General features: G+C 40.6%; 1 protein-coding gene across 2 annotated transcripts in view; it reads right to left on the bottom strand.

Annotated features, from left to right (window-relative positions):
- Window positions 1-18,205, bottom strand: part of DGKI (diacylglycerol kinase iota) — a 452,138-nt gene that overhangs the window by 221,211 nt on the left and 212,722 nt on the right. For both annotated transcript variants that reach the window (XM_030759800.2, XM_022580220.3), the window contains exons 7-8: window positions 11,757-11,828; window positions 7,896-8,012 (exon numbers count right to left, since the gene is read on the bottom strand). In XM_030759800.2, coding sequence (XP_030615660.2) covers window positions 7,896-8,012; window positions 11,757-11,828 — 189 coding nt within the window. The remainder of the gene's footprint in view (window positions 1-7,895; window positions 8,013-11,756; window positions 11,829-18,205) is intronic.

Here is an 18,205-nt window from a genome sequence, read left to right as displayed (position 1 = left end):
AGGCGGGGAGCTCAACTCTAACAGGGAACAAACACACAAAACGGCCTTTGTTTTAAACACAGATACAAGTGCTTCTGAGCCTCACCGAGCCACACACATCTGAGGCCATCATCCCACAGAACAAGGAGGGAGCAAAAATAAAGCACAGTGGTTGACTTACAGTACCTGGACGCTTCTATGTGAGCTCTGAGTAAGCTTACAGCCCTACGGATGGTCAAATAGCAAAAGATAAGCAGTATGGAACTTCACAGCACACATCCAAATTCCCCAGGCTTCCTTCTGTTCCCGTGTAAATATGTATCTCTGTCTCAATATATCACTTCTTTTAGAAGGCAGCGTAATTCAACGAGGAACAGATGGACGTGAAGGCAGATTCGGGCTGTGTTTTGGCCAAGACAAGTCTTCTAGCCTTGCTTATCCACACTAACACTTACCCTGCCTGGTCAGTATTGTGAGAGCTAAACGAAACATACTTTCCAAGAATGAAAAAATTATGCCAAGATGTTATTGTCTAGAATTGTTGGTGATACAGTCAAGAAACCTTTAATACTTGTCCTGTGTCCTAAAACAAAGCAGCCCTTTTAACAAGGGTGGCTAACTCAGTGATACAAAGGGTTCACTTTGCAAGTTCAACACTTTCCAAACAGTGAAATACTGTGCTCTCATTTGGATTTTTACATTCTTCTGATTCCAACAGCATTCACCCCCTGTACATTCTGTGCCCACTCTTTTGTTAAAGTCCTAAGAAAAGATAAAGGCCTTTTGTTTTCTTGTACCAGGTATTGGGCAGAATTACCTTGCCACAAAAATGATCCTATCAACACAATCTTTATCATAGTTATGACTCCTTCCTGGGCTGTTACAAAATCTTATGGGTGAATCACTCAGCTGTGAATGAAGCCTAACGTACTACTCTTATTACCCTTCAGGGATTTCCTCAGGTGATGGGATCACAAAGGATCTAAATAATAACAGATCTAAAGAGAAGATATCTCACTTCATCATTCCAGATGAAGCCCTCCTCCATCATACACTGGACAAAACTCTGATGGATAATAAGAGAGCAATCCATGGACTTTGTCTATTAAAGAACGTTCTCACTTTGCCCTGCTTCAGCTGTACCATTGCAGCAAAGGTTGTTGTGAGGACAGGTAAGCAGAAGGATCAAGAAAACTCATTCCAAAGTTAAGGACAGGGTCTCCGCAGCTTCTCAGGCGTATGTGGCCAAATCACAGCAAGTATCGCTTGACCTTTAGAACTAATCAAAGAAAGTCACCTGGGCATTGAGGGAGATTGTTGGCCATTGCTATTACATATCATGGGGTCCCCAGCATTTTAAGATCATCCAGTCATAAGGAATAAGGACTAGCATGAAGAAAGGCAACACAAGGCTAGGCAGGAGTTGATAGCAACATTTTTATAAGTAGACCATTAGAAAGAATATGAATATCCATTGGTAAGGAGTTGGCTTAAATAAACTGTAAAATGTCCATCGTGTGGGATATATACAGTAGCTTTCAAAAGAGTCAAATCTGTATGTATTAATATAGACTTTTCCCTATGATTTTTTTTTAACTGGGAAAGCCAAATTTTAAAGCATTAAGTGGAGAACGATGTTAGTTATTAAAAACGCAGTGTCCCCCCACCCCCCAAACTTGACCCACGAAAAGTTCATGTCACACAGGTCTTGCTCCACCAGCTCCAAGTGCTTACACTCGCAGCTGAACATCTTTAACTCGTTCATCCAGTCAAAATATCATTGCTAACATTTTCAGTCCGAACACTGACATCTGTAACTTTAAATATACGTTTACTTTATATCAACAGATTCAGGTTTGGTTGTTGAAATCTGGTCTTCTTGTCGTTTTAATTCCTTCCAGTCATCTACCGTCCATCATCTTTTAACTTCTAGGTCTCTCTAAGTAATCTGGTGACGAAACCCAGCAAATCATCCAGGCAGCCCTCATTTCCCTTACCATCAAACTTTCATGCAGCTCCCAACTCCACAGCTGGTCACGGAGTAATTATCCACTCAGAACCAGCCATCTTTCAACAGAGAAGGAAAATATATGGTTTAATTCCACCTCTTTACAACCCACTTCTCCTGACCATTATACACTCCAGCAGATTTCCTTTACTCTTCTTCTCTCATCTGTTTAGACACAAACATCACAAATAAAGCTGACTTTGATGACCCATCTTCACTGCTGTCCTCAGTTATGTCCTACCAACTTGCATTGTTCTTCCTCATCCCTCTTCCCAGGGATGCCGCCCACATCCTTCAAAACCAAGCACAGATGACAGATTTTCCACTGAGCCTAGGCTGCTCTCCACGACTGAAGCTGCTCAATTCTGCTTCATGTCTTCACTGTGTTTCTACATCTTAGGTGGCATTTACCTCTCTCTGCCTCAGATGTGTAGGCATCTCACTGACCAGGGCTATTTCAACCAACCTGTCTGGCCCCTTCCTCTCACCACCATATATGTATCTCTCCCACGGGATGAACACTGATCAAAAAGACAAACCTTCCCAGACATCTGAAAGCTACTCTTTCATTAAAGATTTACATGTGGCTGAATTCCTCTCCAGAATCCACAAATACCCTGACCAATGATTTAGATGGCTGTGTCTATTTTCCCCACTGGGGAGGACACTCTTTGTGGACATCAAATGAACATCTAATTCATCTTTGGACCTCTCACTGCATGTAACAGCAACTTTGAATGTGGTTAATTAAACATTTACTTAATTCAATTAAGCCTCTTCTCCTTTATCGTTTTTAAGCAGTGTCATAGAAAAATAAAGAAGTACATAAAGGAAAGATATATAAATTCTAAAAGTTGAAAAACATTTTATCTGTTCTTTATCTACTTTCCAAATTCTATTTTTTTGGATCATTTCCCAATACCTCCAACAAATTCTCTAATCTTACTGCTTCCACACCATCACTAACAGGTTGCCACCCATACTCCACGCTCTACAAACTATAGTTTTTATGGTCATCAATGCTCTGGTCCCAAACACAAGGACTTTTCTCAATCCTTGTGATTTTTTTCGTGTCTACAGAATTTAACATTGATGACTGCCCTATTTTTCTTTTCATTTTTAATAATGAAACTTTACTGCAACCATAGTTCTCTCTCTATCTCGCAGGATTCTCTTCCTCCTCTCACTTTCTGGGTATGGATGTTCTCCCAGTCTTCTTCCGTTCTTTTATTCAGTAAATGATCAGGTCTTGACTCTCTCCCATGGGCTAGGCATTGTGTTAGTGAATACACAATCCCACTACAGTGTGAAATACAACAGTTACAGTAGTATTTCAAGGTGCGCTTGGAAACAGAGTAGGTGCCAGGCTATGGCCCCTATCCTTGTCTACTTCTACCCTCTCCGTTGGAAATCTCATCCTCTTTACATCCTCTTTCAGCGTAATACAGATGGTTCAGGGATCAGTAACTTCTATCTTGACCCCCGTATGACTACCCACTGCTGCTATCTGCTGTTGTGTGGCTTCACCTGATACCCTGCACCCCTAAAAGTCAACAAGAAGGAAAATAACAAGAGCTAACATTTGAGTGGTTACAATGAGCCGGGTGCTGTCCTGTGTGTTTTATTTTTTCTTTTTTAGCTCACTAGTCCTCACGAAAGCCCTATGAGTTAGGTACTAGTATTATTTAACCTTTGCAGCTGAGAAACTGAAACAGAAGAGATTAAGTTGAGATTAACCAAGTTAGTAAGTGGCAGAGCAAGGTTATGGACCCAGGCAGCCTGGCTTGCAAGCCAGAGCTCTTCAGAACTACTCTATTGCAACCCTGCCCCCAAGCTCATCATACACTACCCTTTACACAGAACTTAGTTAATTGATTAAATTACTTAATGGCGTTGGAGCCCGGAGGAGGAGGGACCACCAAAATTTTACAACTGATTCAGCAAGGCTGGCTACAGTAACACGGTAAGGCAGCATGGCATATCATTAAAAGCTTGGTTTCCAGAATCACAATTCTTGGGTTCAAATGCCATCTCAAACTATTCAATAATTATATAGTCCCAGCTAATTTATTTGACTTTTCTATTCCTTACTTTCCTTAGCTGCAAAATGGGACTAACAGGATACCTGCCCCATAGAGCACTGTGATGATGAGATACTGAAGGTAAAGTACTTAAAATATTTCCTAACACCTGTAAAGCGTTCAATAAATGTTAGCTTTCATTCTTATTATTACGATGTACTGAATCATAGAAGATAATAAAAAGGTCCGTGATGAAAAAAATTTTGGACTTTAGCATCCAGACTGTGAACTACTCTCCAAAAAACACCCCCACCAACCAGCCACTTAATAAAAGTCGCTAAGATACCAAGTTATTACTCTGAAAATTTAAGGGCAAACAAGTAAGCATTTTTTATGTATTTGCTGGTCATAAGGGAAAGGTCTCTTTATAGAAAAATTGTAGCTAAAAAATGAAGAGTAAAAACTGGAAAAATCACCCTTTAGCAACCCCTAATGAAATAACAGATTTAGGTAACAATTCTTAATGGATAAAATTATAGATGAAAGACTGATGGACAACTTTATAATAGATGGATTAGGATGACAGCTCCTGAGTTCACAGATGAATCTTAACGTCACTAACAGTGAACAACCTGATATTATGTTCCTTTAAAAGCTACACTATAGAAAAAGATACCATTACCCATATTGTCCTTTTGCCAAGAAGTTAAACCTGAATCTAATGTCTTTATATCTACATATTTCTACAAGAAATATGGGCCATACGGAAAATCATTTTAAAACACATAAGCATACAGTCAGCCAAAATTAAAATATGAGATATTCTACAGGTTAAGTGACCCAATTTATTCAATAAATAAATGGCAGGAAAAATAAGAGAGGAGATTGCTATAGGTTAAAAGAGATTTAAGAGATCAGTCAACAAAAAGGCAGTTGTAGACTCTGGATCCTAATTTGAAAAAAATAACTGTAAAAAAAAGATATATTTGAAACAACCAGAAAATATTGTAAGGATGCCACCTCAAATTATTTAATTTTGATGGGTGAGACAATTGTATGTAGTTGTCTTTCTAAAGTGTTATCTTTTCAGGAAACAAAATGAAGCATTTACAGATTAAGTGGTATGCTAAAATCTGCTTTAAAATACTCTAGCAAAAGAAAAAAAGGAAGACTTCCACTTTGGGGAAGACAGAGTAAATGGGGTGGGACCAGGAGAAAAATGGATGTGGCTCTGAAAAGGTAACATAGGGAGATGGAATTGGTCTGTGTCTTGACTAATCAATGTCAAGATCCTTGCTGTGATGTTATACTATGATCCTGCAAGATGTTACCATGAGGGGAAAGTTTGTAAGGGGTACATGGGATCCTTCAGTGTTATTTCTTACAACTGCATGTGAATCTCAAAACAAATTTAACTACAAAAAAGAAAATATGGTGTGGCAGGGGTTAGGTGAAACAATAATAGCAGAAAAGTTCAGGGTTATACGCTTTTATGCTCAAGTGTCTTATTTAGTTATTTTAATGTTTACTAGTATCGGCATTGCAGATCAGTTCCTTTTCAGAAAAGATGAATATAGAAAAAGATGTTTAATGATATAACACACCAATAACTAAGGGTTATTATTTAGACATAGGATGAGAAAAGCATTGATTGAAATGAAGACCAAGAAGGACCTGACCTCAAACAGGAATATATCAGGTATATGAGGTCTTGGTTCCAGAATTCTGACAGTGAGTTAAAATCTGTATATTTAAATATAATGTTGAACAAGACACATAGTAAAGAAGTGCCTTTATAGGAAGAGATGAGTGAGTATGATGTTTTGTCAGTAGTATTCCTTATAGGAAAGAAATAAGTGACTAGTTAGAAAGAAGTGATGACTAATGTGTTACTGAATACTGCAACAGCAATTCAGGATGTGAAATGGTAATTGCAGAGTTTGTGTTTCAAGTCAAATTTCTGTATTATCTGTGGTGTTTCAGGTATAGAATCTGTTTTATGTCTTTATGAACATTAAAAATATCTGTGACACCAGAAAACAAAGTTCATGGTTATGGAATTCATTATGACCTTCTCTTTCTCTTCACTTGCTTGAAAATGTCCACAACCAAAAGAATTTTTAAAGTTTAGAAAAGTAAACTTAGAATTTCTCTGCAGAGTGGTAGTCTTCTGATTTTTCTGTTCTATCTTCAGGGGCCCAAAATCCCATACCACTAGGTCATCCTACACACTCATGCTAGTTGTTTTCTTCTAAAATACAGTTTTCCTCTATCACTCCTTTGCTTAAAAGGATAAAGTTTACATGAATCAAAAATCTCCCCCAGTCAGGCCTGAGCAACCTTATGCTCATGCCCTACACACCTCCTACACAAACCTTCCACAGCAGTCAACCTAGTCTCACGGTCCCATGAAGATAATTTTGGACAAAGTATCCTTGCTTGTGCCATTCTCCTGTTGGTCATTTCCTTCTCCACTGACCTCAATCCCACCCATCTGTAAGGAGGCAGAATGAAATCCACCTGCTTCATGAAGCTCTCCCTGATCTTTCCTTAAAATAACCGTATGGTTCTTCAGAGCAAGGATTGTCTATTATATCACAATGCCTAGTAGCCTTCTTGATACCATCAAGGTTTTTGATGAAAAACGTGTTGATTTAACTGAATATTTACTATACAGCACATGGAGAGATTACTGAATTTTAGGGGAAAAACACACACAAAGAAGTAAAAATGTTAAAGAGGTTTTAAAATAACACCAAATTGGAAATCAGTACACCTGAATCTCAGACATAGTACTGTAATTGACTTGCTATGTCACCTTGGACAACTTACTTAGCATCTCGTGACATTCAGCTCTAAAACGTAAAAATAACTAGATGTTTCATTTTTTAATGTGTAGATACTGTACTCGCCTCTGGAAAACAGTTCCCAAGGGCTTCCATGGATTGTAACTTGAAAAGATGATTCCTACATGTTACTCATCAGAGGCAAAACTTTTATATAAAACACATGAAGCAAAACAGTGTCCCTGATCCACCAGTTTTTAAATAAAACTGAGTCAATGAGAATACACTACATGATAATTTTGGAGACCATCTGAAGTAGGACTGCCATATCTTTTAAAGATACTACATTCAAGAGCACTGCCTGAGGTACCCGCACCCCGGGGGAGGTATAATCTTCTCCCTGTAACATTAAAAGTCTGCCATCCCATAACTTGGAGATGACTATCTAAGATGTACAGTACAAAGGTAGAAATGTTTCTATCACAGATTAGGACCTTGTTGAAAAACAACCAAGGTCTCCCAGAATATAGCAGCAGAGACTCTCCAGGACAGAAAGTACAATGAGGATGGAATACAGAATGAGATTAGATGTTAAGAGGATAAATTCTACTTTGCCTTAAGAAAAGAGTGTTGCTCTCTAAGCAGGCCTTGTGTACTGGGGAAGGTCATGACCCACAGTCTGCATTCGGGTTGGAAGTGGTGGTAATAGCAACCAAACAATGGCACAGAGCGCCCTCACAGCCACTCCCTGGGGTTGCCCAGGCTGGAAGAGAAGAGAGTTGTGTGAGAATCAGCTGTACCCGCTACGGGTCCTTAATGAACTCAGGAGAGCACCCATCAAAGAGAACGTTAACACCTGAGCGGGGAGGAAACACTCCTGCTGTGGAACTTTGATTTCTTTAGGAGGTGGAGGCTGGTTCCATGAGAGAGCCCAACGCAGAACTGTGATGGGCTAATGGGATGAACTGGGAAGCAGAGGACCTTGGGGATGAGTGAGCAGAGATTGTAAGAACCCAGAGATTCGTCAGGGGGAGAAGAGCAAGAAGCAGCAGTTACTTTTTCTCTGTGCTGGCCCAGCAGCACCAGGGTTCCGGCAGTTACCTGAGGTTTCTTCACCTTAATGATCCACGTGGGCGGAACAATAACAGCAGCGTGAGCCCCCAAGGAGCAGGGTTCCTCAATCTGGTGCAGCATGAAGCAGGTCACCTTATTGTGAAACTAAAGGGAAAAACAGGCCAGTAAACAATTCTGTGCAAAGGACGATGCTGCCACAAGAAGGAATAAGTGCATGTATACACACACACACACACACATACACACACACACACTCTCTCTCTGAGGTCACACGCTCTCATCACTGCCCAACCAGCCCCAAGAACTTAGAGACCAGATTTCAAATTCATTCCACTTTACAAACTGATAACGATTGATAACAAGAAATCCATCTTACAGGACAAGCCGGCTAAAATTTGATAAGCTTTTAATAGGATATTTACATAAAGACCTTAGAGACTTGGAGGGGTCTACGAAGGCTAACTGCACATAATTTTGTTTCACTTGGCTTGCGCCGGTGACAGACTTGGTTGATCTGGGACGATGTCCAGAAGGAAACGAAGGCAAGCAGAAAGGCAATGCCGACCATCTGCCTCTCCTTTTTCTATCCATAGATGTAAATCCTTCCCAGGTCGTCCTTCCAGTGTAGGGGACCCAGGAAAGATGTCTCTTCTAGAGAGCTGTTAATCTGAGAGGGAACAAAAAGACTGCTTCTGCTAGGTTTGTCTAGGACCACTGAGAAAATAATGGTCACGTCATACTTGGCAAGTCTAAAGTGCTTTTTGTTTTCGAAAGGACGTAAAAGCAGATATAATGATCATAATGATACCGCAGTTCTAGGGCCTTAAGTTTATACCCCAATGGACTGAGTAACCTTAGGCCAATCACATGTGGTTTTTTTTTTTTAGATGTTGAGGGTAGGAGTTTATTTTTATTAATTTATTTCTTTTCGCTGTGTTGGGTCTTCGTTTCTGTGCGAGGGCTTTCTCTAGTTGTGGCAAGCGGGGGCCACTCTTCATCGCGGTGCGCGGGCCTCTCACTGTCGCGGCCTCTCTTGTTGCAGAGCACAGGCTCCAGACGCGCAGGCTCAGTAGTTGTGGCTCACGGGCCCAGTTGCTCCGCGGCATGTGGGATCCTCCCAGACCAGGGCTCGAACCCGTGTCCCCTGCATTAGCAGGCGGATTCTCAACCACTGCGCCGCCAGGGAAGCCCAGGCCAATCACATTTTCAATCATCTTTTTTGGTGACTGTAAAGTGATAATGAGTGGTAACATTTGTTTTCTAATAAACATAAAATCCCCATTAACATTAGCTTCTACTTGGATTACACTTACTATGACCACATAATTTATCATCTTAACTGAAACAATTTTAAGAATGAAAGGGAGCGCTGGTAATAATTATGCTGGAACAGCAGACATAAATTAGGGCTGTTTCAGGAAAACTGGCAAATATAGCCACCCCAATTATGTCACATCAAGGAAATTGTCTTTATCGCTGAATATCTTCAAGATCTGACATTATCCATGGCAAATTACTAAATTAATTAAGCGTGAAATACTAATTAATAAGATAATAAATAATTCCCCCTACCACCAGTTACTTGTGATCTGCAAACAATTTGCTATACCAGAGAAATGTCATTTGAATTCCTTTTTTAGAAAGTGATTTTCTTTTAGCAATTCAAATAAACCCCCAAATGAATGGCCGTTGCATTTCTAAAATGGTAGGGATCTCAGAGACTGCCTACTCCAACTCTCTCAATTTATACCCGAGTAATCTCTAATCTAGAGAGACTAAGAGGTATGTCCAAAACTGCAGGACTTCTAAGTGGTAGAGTCAGGACCTGAATCCATGCAACCCAGCTCCCAAACCCAGTTTTATTTTCTGCTGCAGGAAGCGCCCATAGAAGGCACTTAATTGTTTGACATCACATATCCTAGAAGGAATTACCTGTAGTGTTAAAATACACCACCACTGTAATCTGTCTTAAAATGTTCTGTGTTTTCAGTCCTTGAAAAATCACGTTGTAAACCTGGGAAACTCAAAGATATCAATACTTGGAACTGACCAAAACTCTGCCACAGGGGTCAAGCGAAAGTTGTTTTTTAGTGATTCAACTGGACTACAGATTAATAAAAAGAGAGCACATGTGTTCACTGTCAAGTGGGACTGAGTTCCCAAATTAAATAACCCTGGATCAACCGCCTAACCACCACCTGGCAGCTACGGGGGCACGAGCGGGCACATCCTATCTGAGGCCGGCTTGATGCCATTTGGCAAGTAACATCTCACCAGATCAGGGAAACCAGCAGCACAGAGTTGGGGACCCCTGGGCCCTAAATCTGCTTCTTCCTGTCCAGGTGGAGATACTACTTTGATGGCATAGTCTCATTCAAGGACTAGGATGGCCTTATGTTTGTGAACATGTTCTTGAACAGAAGCACAAAGATTATTCGTGTAACAATTAACTGAAAGGAGATGGAAATGCCAAGAATAAAAAATGTGCCAGGAGGGTGACACACAGCAAGCACTGAGCTTTCCAGACCAAGGCGTCCCTCCCTAGTGACAGCAGATCCTCCTGACAGGTGCGGGCCTAGGGAAATCCATCTTACAGGACAAGCCGGCCCGACAGGTGCGGGCCTAGGGAAATCCATCTTACAGGACAAGCCGGCCCGACAGGTGCGGGCCTAGGGAAATTACGCCAGAGAGATTATTAGGTTGAACCTGATGGAACTGCCAAAATTCAAAAGTTTTTGACCCACAAAAATGTCAGTTTCATGTGTTTCAACTAAATGCATCTTCTGCTCCTGCCCTATGGCTCTGTTTGGCAGGCAAAGCCGTTGTGTGTAGAGTCCTGATGTTTTCCTTCAAGCCCTTACCCTCGCTAAAACAGCACAGCCCTTTCTTTTCAGGTTGGCTGTGCAGTGAGGGGACAAGGTATCGCAATTATACAGTCATTCAAAAAAACAAAAACAACAACAACAACAAAAAAACAGGTGAATTGAGAGATTAGAGCAGGGGTCCAGACTTTTTCTATAAAATGACTGGATAGTAACTATTTTAGTCTTACAGGGTCATACTGTTTCTGCCCCAACTACTCAACTCTGCTGCTGTAGCATGAAAGTAGCCAGAGATAATACATAAAGGATGGGCATGGCTGTGTTCCAATAAAACTTTATTTATAAAAACAGGCAGCAGTCAGATTTGGTCTACAGGCCATAGTTTGCCAACTTATGAGTTAGAGTATACATTGCCTAGTTAAAGAAAAAAACAGGTCCACAGGCAAACAAAAAAATAAACCATCTAGTTGGGACAGAGCTGTTAAAAAATGAACAAAAGACAGATAAGAGAGGAAAAGGATCCTGATCAGTATATATGTTCAAATGTAAGAAAGACTTACATTTCAATGAGCATACAGCCAACTATAACAACATCAAAACCTAAAGAAGGATACAAGACCACTCTTATCCTAACATAGCCCCATTATAAAAAAAAAAGTTGCCCACATCCAAAACAGAAGAACCAAGATGCCTGAATTTCTGTGTCAGAGGGATTATCTAAGGTTGCAATCTCCCACTATAGGAGTCATCGACAATCTAATGTAGTGGGGAAAATGTGGCGTAAGAGTGAAAAGCCCTTGATTCTAAACCCAGGGACAGAACCAGGAGAGGATTTTCCAATCTGTGATCCCAGGCTTCAATGTATAAAGGGGTTAATTTATAGTTTCTTCCAGCTCATTTATGCTATAGTTCTATAGTTTTGATCTGTCTTTCTTCCTCCACAGATCCTATGAGAGAAATAATACATAAATTAGGATAACGTTCCACTTACAGACAGGAACTCCAGCAATGACATAAGTCGATTTTGATAAAACACGAGCCCACTTTATTTTATCCCCAAACTTACCGCCTGCTTGCACCAGGAACAGCTGATAGCCACAATCTCTTTACTGTGGAAGGAGAATTTTTGCTGGAAGCCCTGGGATGTCAGAATAAGAAACAGAGAATTAAAACCACTTCAAACACAGTATGCATCTGCCCTCCTGAAGTCCAACGAAGTAAGGCCAGGCTTAAGGTAACTGGGATGGCAAATGCCACACTCGGCACTGCGGCATCTCCAACTTCTACCACACACAAGAGTTTCCTATCCCCGAATCCTCTGGAATGTGAGAGAGGAGGCACCAGCATTTCCTTAACACTACTCAAAGTCAGACACAAAAACGTTTTTCTTTTTCTCCCAAGTAAATGAGGTTCTGATACATTTTTATAGTAAGTAAAAGGAAGAGCCGCTTTTGGTTCGCATGACTCTTTATAACGGTCATCCATCTCAGAGGTTCTATACAACCTGAACATGGAGAACCCACAAAGAGAAATGAAGCATGAGAGAGGCAGGTGACCTAGAAGTGAGAGTCTGGGAGATGTCCCAGGGTAGAGGAGGAAATGCAAACTCTTTCATCATCCACGGGGGATGTTGGACTCAAAACAAGCAGCTTTCAATGTCCATTTTTCGACAGCAAGCAGCAATGAGATGAATGGAATAGCAAACACAATCCTCTTAATGAACAAACAGAATTACTTTTCCATCCAGAAAGGAAGAGATGCTTTTTGGCTGCTTCTGTCCCTGCCAGAGAGAAGTACACAGTAACGCTCAAGGAATTTTTTTTAGCTTTCCCAAAGCTCATCCATTTCTATCTGCCTGTGAAATCTAAGCCAAACAAAATAATGCAGATCAATGACAAAAAAAAATCTGAAAACAAGGCTTTTGTAAAGTAATCCAAAGAAAACAGAAAGATGTGACGGGCAGGAAAGTTTTTAAGGCATTGGCTGACTAAGTCTTGCTTAACGTATACAGATAACTTTAAGTTAAAAAAACCCAAAAACTCAATTTACACATTATTAAAAGAAGTCCCAACAGCATTTTTGCAGTCCCCGTAATTCCCACCTATCTACAGCATTTTATATACTAATGAGCATTTCCTCCTTTTGGGTCCTCTCGCCTCTCTTGGGTTTCCTAAAACACATTCCAGGTCTCCTTGTCCCTCTGCAATCTCCTGCATGTGGACATAAGACCGGGACGAGTGTCAATCCTCTGTGCTCTGCAATTCCTCCTTGAATCCTTCTCTTTTCTCCCCAGCCTCAACTCTCACTTCTAGAAACAGGACCTCTTCCTTAACACCGGACTCTCCTGGATTCTGAAAAGTTTCTCCATCAATATCCCTTTCTCAACAGCTTAAGTAATAATGGAATCACTCAGGGAAGAGGAGTTCACAGAACAAGCATGAGTCTGCTCTCCTTACAAAGCCCTGCTTGGAACGTTGGTCCTTGGCTGGCATTCGGGAACTTGAACTTCAGGAGGGGTTCCAAGGTTCCCAGAACAGATAAGGGTGACTGACTGTGCCTGAACTGTTTGTACAAACAGCCTGATGTATGCTGAACACCTGCTTTCCTTCTGGGAGTCTGGAGGTTGGGTACGTGCTAAGCAGGTTATGTGCTTATGTCACCAGCCCCCAATAAAACCTACTCACCGAGCTTCTGATGAAACTAGGAGACAATATTTCACACGTGTTGTCACAACTCATGTTGGAAGAACTGAGCACACCCTCTGTAACCGTTAGAAGACTTTTGGAGCTTCCACTTGGTTTCCCCCAGACTCTACCCCACGGGCCTTTCCTTTGTTGACTTTGCTTCGTAGCCTTTTGTTATAATAAATCACAGCTGTGAGTAATATACAGCGTCCTATGAGTCCTCCTAGTGAATACCGAAACTGGGGCGGTCTTAAGGACACCAAACATACTCATCTCCCCACAAACAATGAGTCTTGCTATACCTCCTCTGTCAAGGAGAATATCATTCCCCCAGGAAAGGATGCACTTTTGTAAAACACACACGGACTGAATTATTAGGACAGGATGGCGTCCACAGGTTTACTGCTGTGGCAGCCAGCCACCACCTGCACAGCCCCTGGCATCAGTTATCACTGCCTGACAGAAATAGCTTCCGGGGAGGACACCAAGTCCACTGGACCACAGGGTTAGGTAGAGAGGTCCCTTCAAAGATGAGGCACAAACTATTCAATGTGAAACGAAACGGCACTAAATAGGCAGGAATGATTTCACATCAGAGTCACTTGAAAAGTTCTTCCTCTTTGCTCAAGCCACTCTTGATGGGCTGAGCAAAAAAAGAGATGAATAAAGCTTCTCTTCAGAGCTATAGCTATAGAGCCCTTCCCGCTGTGTACAGAAGCAAGCCAGCAGGCAAGAGCAAGCACGCTGAAGCTGTGCAGGGCCCTGTGCAGGGCCTGAGCAGGGACTCCTGCAGACAACCTCGGCTGTGTGGTGGGATTCTCCCACCCTGGACCCCACGTCCAGCAGGCATCAAGCCCCGTTGACTGGTCACGTCACATGTGGATGTCTGCTCCATCTGCTAACTTGTCTCTCCATTTGATAGTCTGTTTCCCCCTGTGTTCTTCATTCTATCCTGGGCCATGACACCAGGGAAAATGCTGTTGCTGTTGTTGTTTTTAGTATCAGCCTCAATCTTAAATACTCAAATGACTACTTCTTACCCCGAGATTACAGAACAAACTATTCATACTGACATTCAGCGCCGTCCATAATCTTCTCAGCCAATTTTTCTACATCAATCTCCCACTCTCAGCCATTATAAATTCCTGTCTATAGTGAGATGGGATTAATTATATTCTACAACATGCTTTATTCTTTTATGTTTCCATTTTTGCCCATTTTACCATTTTTTGCTGTTTTTTTAAATTCCCAACCCACCATTTAGAGTGCCTACCACTATTTCATATACAGCATCTGAATTTTACTTCCACTACAAAATCTAAAAAGAAAATGTTCCAAGATCACCTCAGTTCACTGTAACCTCTCCTCCTAACCCTACAGGCCTCACCACCTGTATCTCCCCTTGGCATCAATGAGCAGCTGCTCTAAGTCGCTGGTCATTTTATGTGCACATGTGTTCTCTCGCCAATGGAATTACAAGCTCTTTGAGAGAAGTCCTTATAATATTTCTTAATAGATCTCTACAGCTTAGCATAGTTCTTTGAACATCACAGACATGGCATGAATATTTTCTGATTAACTGAACAAGAACGTCAGTGCTACCACACTGTAACCCAACTACAAACTTCATGCTATCCAGACTTTAAAAACCTAACCCAAACCACCTGAAAATATGCCCCCTCACTCTGCTCTCGTCCAACCGCTCTAAACACAGCAAACATGCTAGGCAAACCACTTGATCCTTTCCTCTTTCTCCCTTCACCTGGGAATGGTTATAAAAATACAAACCTCTCCAACGCCTCTGAGTAGTTATAAGCATCAAGTAAGGCAATGCATTCGAAAAGTTCTTTATAACACAGTACACATAAGTGAAGGAGTCCATTTATTGCTGGAACCTCCTCCAGCCCCTTGCTGACAAAGTCCTCTAGTGTGCCACGTGTGATTAGTTAGCAATGCCCTATTCAGTGGTACAGAATGAGAGCATTAGCCCATCCCTCTATCGATCATCGGCCTTCTGACTTCAAGGGGAAATAGATACAGTTCAGCGTAGCCCTGACAGCCAGGCTGAAACTAGAAACAAACAACAAGGCCAGCCACAACTGGGGCACTGGAGCCTTCAGGCACCAAGTTCCTACAGACCACCTGCAATGGGGAGGTTTTGGCTGGGATCTCAGCACAGCGAAAAGAGCCAGATTCCTAATTACCCATTTTTAAATTCTGGCCCAAATCTGATACTATGGTACTGACAGACGCCCTAACTGAATTTCAGCTGACTCTGGTTTTTAAGGGCTGTTTTGGCTCTGTTGCCTCGTTCTCTTGTGCAATCTAGGGCATATACCAAATACCACTCAGTTTTACAGCCTTGGCTGAAACCAGGAAAAAGCGCTTTACTTGAAACAAACTCTTTTATTGCTTACGTATTTAACTGAGGTTTGAGTGAGGGAATTTCCTGACTGTAGCCTGACTCCCTGTTTGACTTGATCCAATCCAAGAGTTGATACTGCTCTTGCCTCCAAAACTTTAACCATCACCAACAAAATAAACCTCTCCATATCCACTTGCATATTCAAAGCTCACAGAGTATTACGAAAGGCAAACCCAAGGGAATTATAAGACTAAATTAATATCTATCTTAACACAGAGAACTTCATCTTTGCTCAAATACTCCCTTTCATTTTTGAAAAATGTATATACTTTTACACATTGTATATTTAATATCTAAAATGTTCATCCCACATTTAATTAGAGGCAAAGTTCATTATTTCTAGAAAAATTTAAAATAAAACTATTATAGCACTTTTGTAAACTTATCCAGTGGGATAAAAATACCACAGCAATTTGATACTCACAACGTAAAAGGAAATTTTTCCAGTCGGAGCCCATCTCAAACTGGTTGTGCCGTTCCCATGCAACTGCTTTTAACCAGCGGAAGCTGACAACCAGTGATGACGTTTCAGGGTTTGACCAGCTGAAGCTGCTGAGTAGCTAAGACCTTTGAGTGACCTAGGCGCGGAGCCACATCAATCAACCTAATTGAAAACTTTTTTCTAACCAATAGAAAACATTTGTTTGACCTCTGAGTGACCCACATGCAAACTCACACTGACCTAATTGAAAACTTTTTTCTGACTAATAATAATTGGCACCTGTTTTAACCCATGCTCTACAGACTTATGGACTAATTCTGTCCTATCCAGAGCTCAAACTTCAATCTTTAATTAGCAAAGTCACCATGAACCGATCTCTTTCCTGGTACCTGCTAATTGTTGACTTTTTCCCGTCAACAAACTATTCAGCCCAGTTTTCCACAGATAGGTGTACCCTTGCCCGGCAGTGCGAATCACTGGATATCAGGCTAATTTTATAATATGCCTTTTCCTTGGCTTTACCACAGTGTAAAAATGGTACCATTAATACTGTAGTTTATGTAAGATTAGGGTTCATTTACTCATAGAAAATCGAATTAACCTGAACTTCCTAAAACTTCCTATACTGATTTTACTGGTTTTAAGCTAAAATTTTTATAAACACTCAAGATTTTCAAAATGTAAACATACACTGAATTAAAATTGAATTAAAATAAACAATATCTTTATAAATTGAATTATGGTGACCAATTTTTTATAACTTCTGACAGTGCTGCAAATTATGTGAATCTACAGTTACATTATTAGAATTACCATTGAAAAATCTAAATTCTTGTCCATTGGGTTTAACTATAATATGCTTTATGGCATTAATTAAGAGCTCTGAAAGTTTATCGATGCCCTTATTGTCCATAATATGCCCTCTGTCAAGGGTGATCACTGACTCACGCACATAGATTGACATTTTATTAGTCCTCAATAGAGCCTCTGCGTCCTTCCATTCTAATGTTGGTAATTACGATTTATTAACCCCAGCCAGTCAGTCTTATTATCTTCAGATAGTTTCTGCTTTTTCCATTAATTTATCTGACAGTCCCTGATACAAGCTATAGGTCATAGATTGAGTCTCCTGGGGAGAGCGGTGCTGGGAAAAGCGAAATTCAGGGCACAGAATTCTCAGCATAAGTTAACACTGTTACCACAGACTTGTCAGACTGTATGAAGAGCCTAAGGCGTGATGTCCAGAACACTGTCATCAGAGGCAGATGACTTCATGGAAGTCAATGGCTTAACCTTGCAATTAATGTACAATTGAAATTAAGCCTATAACAATAGTCACTGGTTTACATTTCAATTTAAGTGTTAACTATTTTAACTGTGATGTTTATATTTCATATTTTTATCACCCTTCTGATTCTAGGATAAAAATGCTGTATTCAGATACTTATATTCAATATGGCCAAAAGTGCATACAAAGCTTTAACTGTTGGGTTTATATCTTTGTCCTAGAATACCAGGGAAGTTCCTTACATGAAAATATTTACCTAATGACACAACCAGCTACAATTATAATAATGGTCTTCCATGAAAATTAATGTCCATCCCTGACTGCCCCGTAACTGAAAACCTTCCCAATAAAAAGTTTAATTTTAACGCTGATAGTATTCACCAAGAAGCTTGTTTTTTGGAAACTTTGTTTTTAACAAAAAACTTGTTTTTTTTTAAAGCTGATGTTACCACAGTTACCAGCTACAAATCATTACAGATATTCAGAGAAGCCATATAATCTATAATCTTGCTGACAGTATGACATTCCAGGAAATGACTGGCTGTACTCTCCACTCTTAACTGAGGAAAATGCGCTTTCACTGGTAAAACTAATTACACTTTCTTTTTGTTCAAACTTAGACTGTTTTGCTGTAACAGCCCCCAGACAACTGAGAAAAAGACTTAGAAAATTTGCC

The sequence above is a fragment of the Delphinapterus leucas genome, chromosome 9, assembly GCF_059928025.1.
Source record: "Delphinapterus leucas isolate spDelLeu-1000000601 "Yukka" chromosome 9, BTC_Dleu_Yukka2, whole genome shotgun sequence".
Taxonomy (NCBI): Eukaryota; Metazoa; Chordata; class Mammalia; order Artiodactyla; family Monodontidae; genus Delphinapterus; species Delphinapterus leucas.
This window is presented reverse-complemented; position numbering and strand designations above follow the sequence as displayed.